This window comes from Rhagoletis pomonella, unplaced genomic scaffold (genome assembly GCF_013731165.1).
Source record: "Rhagoletis pomonella isolate Grant_MI unplaced genomic scaffold, Rhpom_1.0 Rhpom_scaffold_00007, whole genome shotgun sequence".
Taxonomy (NCBI): domain Eukaryota; kingdom Metazoa; phylum Arthropoda; class Insecta; order Diptera; family Tephritidae; genus Rhagoletis; species Rhagoletis pomonella.
The window spans coordinates 71,899,365-71,902,688 of NW_023458561.1; the positions used below are offsets into that span (position 1 = coordinate 71,899,365).

Consider the following 3,324-nt stretch of genomic DNA (forward strand, 5'->3'; position numbering starts at 1 on the left):
AATCTAATAATATAGGTTAGAAGTTAAAATTTAATCAGCAAAAGTGACAAATCATGTGTACGACACGATAGATTTCTTTACTTACAACTTTACTTCTACTTTAGAAAAATCAATCTCTGCATGACTCTTGATAAAGCCTCCACAGCCTTGCACTTCATTCGCAGTTGAATATGAGGTAAAACAAATTAAATTAACAAATAAAATTGGAAAATATACACGAAATGGCCCCATTGCTCAATTTTAGAACTGTTGAAAAAAAATCGATGCATCGAAAAGATCGATGTTTTGCTTCGATGCATCGAAAATTTTCCACCCGATGTGTAAATAGTCGATGTTTTTTGTAAACTGTAAAGGCCCGTTTACATACAACTTTGGCGTTGCGTTGGCGTTGGCGTCGCTTCGACAGCTGACTATGAATACATGTATTTATATGAAAGTCTCCATATAACCAAAGTTGGGCAACGCCAACGCCAACACAACGCAGAAAGATGGCCAACTCTCAACTTTTCGCGCGCGTCGTTCGTCAGCTGTTCTAAATAATCAAAATTATGTGATTTAATTTTAATTTTTAATCAAATGCGGGCAAGAAATATAGTTTTTAATGCAATTATTGATGTAAAAATTTTGATTTATCAGCCGCTAATATGTTAATTTAGTGACCAAAGTATTCTGTGCTAAGCGCTCATTGTAGCAAGCACGGGCGTTACGCGCGCCGCTGTCAAAGCGACGCCAGCGCCAACGCAACGCCAAAGTTGTATGTGGACGGGCCTTAACCTCTAGTACATCAAACCGCCAAATATCGCATTGTCTGCAATTCAAAGAAAACAAAATAAAGGTTTTTTCGGGCGAAAGTCAGAATAAGGCATATTAAAAGTTCAAAATATTCAGCCGTGCTCCCATTTCCACTTACTTTTGCGATTTGCATTTTTGTAAAAATCGTACGTTTTTATTTTTGGGTGCTCCTGAATTCGCACCTTTTTGTTATCGATAAGTTCCATTTTCCACATCGTTTCCAGCATTCTTAAAAGCCATCCCTTGAAGGTATGCAACAATTATCGCACATGTATCGTCCGCATCAAATCGTAATACGATGTTTCTACATTTCCACATTTCGTGATTTGAGAGCGTGTGTGAATCGGTAACAAAGTTCGCGGCAAGTAAATTTTTGACAAGTTTGAGGTGAATAAAATTTCAGTAGCCCATAGGGCTAGTGAAATTTTTGACAAATGCATAGAAAATTTTGACAATTGCAAAGATTGCTGCTGTGTGTAATTTTTCGTAAAATAAAAGGTTAAGTTGATGAACTGCAATCAATGATGGTAGATGTTTTCTTAAAATATTAATTTCACTCAATTTGTAATAGTTTATTGCGCATAAATCTGCGGTTATGAAAAATTTACTGCTGTCAAAAAAAGATTTCATTTCACACAGCAGATTGGCAAAACTGTCTCACCATAGTAAAAATATTATTCAACAGCTTTCCCCATAGAACTTTGCTACCGATTCACACACGCCCTGAAACCGCTAAAATGCCCCGATTTGCGAATATTGGAGCACGTAATTTTGCAATTTGAATATTTGTATGAAATTTTGCATATTTATTGATTCCTGCAAAATTGGGCCATGTAAAATTTAAATTAACACATCTAATGAAATTAATAAATTACTTAAAATAAATTTATTAACATCGTTTTACTTTAACATGAAATACTCAGCCCTAGTTTACTAAAATCTCAAAAATGTATATTCATTAAAAAAAACATACCTAAAAAGTAAGACCGAAATGGTATTTTAGCAATTGTTGCATAAATCACATAACACCGACAAATTAAACAATGAGATTCAATTTCATTTGGTAATTTTCCAAATCAAACCCCGTCCCGGCCTACATTTTGATTTAAGTTTTTTAGTTGTTATTGTTTCGTCTTTATCAGGCATTTCTAAACACATTTTTGACGTTGTTTTGAAATTTGGCGACATAAAATAATGTAATTAATATTTTATAGAATATGGAAATAATACACTGTGCGCCGTAAATTCCGTCAGCGTAAACCTCTAGTACATACCCGCTATTACATAATTGTCGCCAACTGTCTTTAGCTATGAGGTGCCATATTGAGGATAAAAAAGTGCCAGAATGTGCCAAATAGAAAAATAAAAGTGCCAAAAAAGGCGTCATCCTTAATCCTTAATCCTTCCCATTTAGCAATAAAATAAAAACTACATTTCTAAAACAAAAGTGCAATGCCAAAATAAGATAAACCAGTTGAATCATCTTTAGAAATCAAAAATTTTTAGTTGAGGAAAAGAAGTACACGCAAAAGATTTTACAAAAATGTATTGAAATATTACTATTTTTGAAAAGTGCCAAATTGAAAAATTAAGTGCCATTTGTTGTAAAAAAGGGCCAAAAATGGCACGGTTTGAGCCAAGTTGGCAGCCCTGCTCGCCACCTGTCAATCGACTTGCAACGTTAGCGCCTCTAAACAATACTACAATACAAATATATGTATGTACATATATTTAAGTAATTAGTGGCTCGGCAGCAGTCGCACACAATGCGCGAAGAGGTTTTCTTTCCGACGTCTAGTCATAGTTAAAGAGACGGTGGCATATGCATTAAACACTAATGATTTTTACTTGGTGCTTTCCATACATGTACATATATATGTATGTATTTTCATGCAGGCGTCTGCCATTTGTTTCTATTTCTGTCCTGCAAAAAATTGTGCGACTAAAGGGCTGATTACCCTGCAGTGAAAAGCCAAACCAGTTAGAAAAAATACTAGTTCATTAACTATTATGTGCCTACCAGTTCGACAATTTCGAAGAACTTAGGCGATCAGCGACATCTGCCTTTGAATTGCCAAAGCCAAAAATAAAACGCAATTAATTGCTTTTCTTACAAATGTCGGCTGTGGCGTCACGTGAAGACTACTGGTTCTGGTTCTGAAATCGCAGGTTCGAGGCCGCTTGGAGGTGGTTAAGATTTTTAAAGTTAAATAAATGTAAGTAAAAATAATTTATTCAATTTATAAATAAATAACAAATTTGAAAATCTAATTGCATTGCGAAAAAAGATTTAGGAAGAAATATAAAAACAAAGAAATTAAACAAAAATATTTTTTTTATTAAATTTAAAAATTACAATAAACAGCATAAACAAAAAAATAAATTTATAAAAAAATAAAAATAAAATAAAAAATAGAAAATAAAAAAAGTTTCCCTGCGCCAGGATTTGAACCTGGGACCTCAGGCTAACCATGCGAGTGCTCTTCTCTGTCGGCCATTGTGACTGCTGGAGCGTCGCGAGCAAAAAGGCAC

At 34.3% G+C, this 3,324-nt stretch overlaps 2 protein-coding genes across 12 annotated transcripts in view; one reads left to right on the plus strand and one right to left on the minus strand.

Moving 5' to 3' along the window:
• Positions 1 to 273, minus strand: part of LOC118743535 (nodal modulator 1) — a 28,209-nt gene extending 27,936 nt beyond the window's left edge. For both annotated transcript variants that reach the window (XM_036476276.1, XM_036476275.1), the window contains exon 1: positions 86 to 273. In XM_036476276.1, the coding sequence (XP_036332169.1) occupies positions 86 to 231 (146 nt within the window). In that variant the 5' untranslated portion in view covers positions 232 to 273. The remainder of the gene's footprint in view (positions 1 to 85) is intronic.
• Positions 1 to 3,324, plus strand: part of LOC118743536 (protein eiger) — a 47,244-nt gene that overhangs the window by 8,226 nt on the left and 35,694 nt on the right. The gene's annotated exons all lie outside the window — the stretch shown is intronic.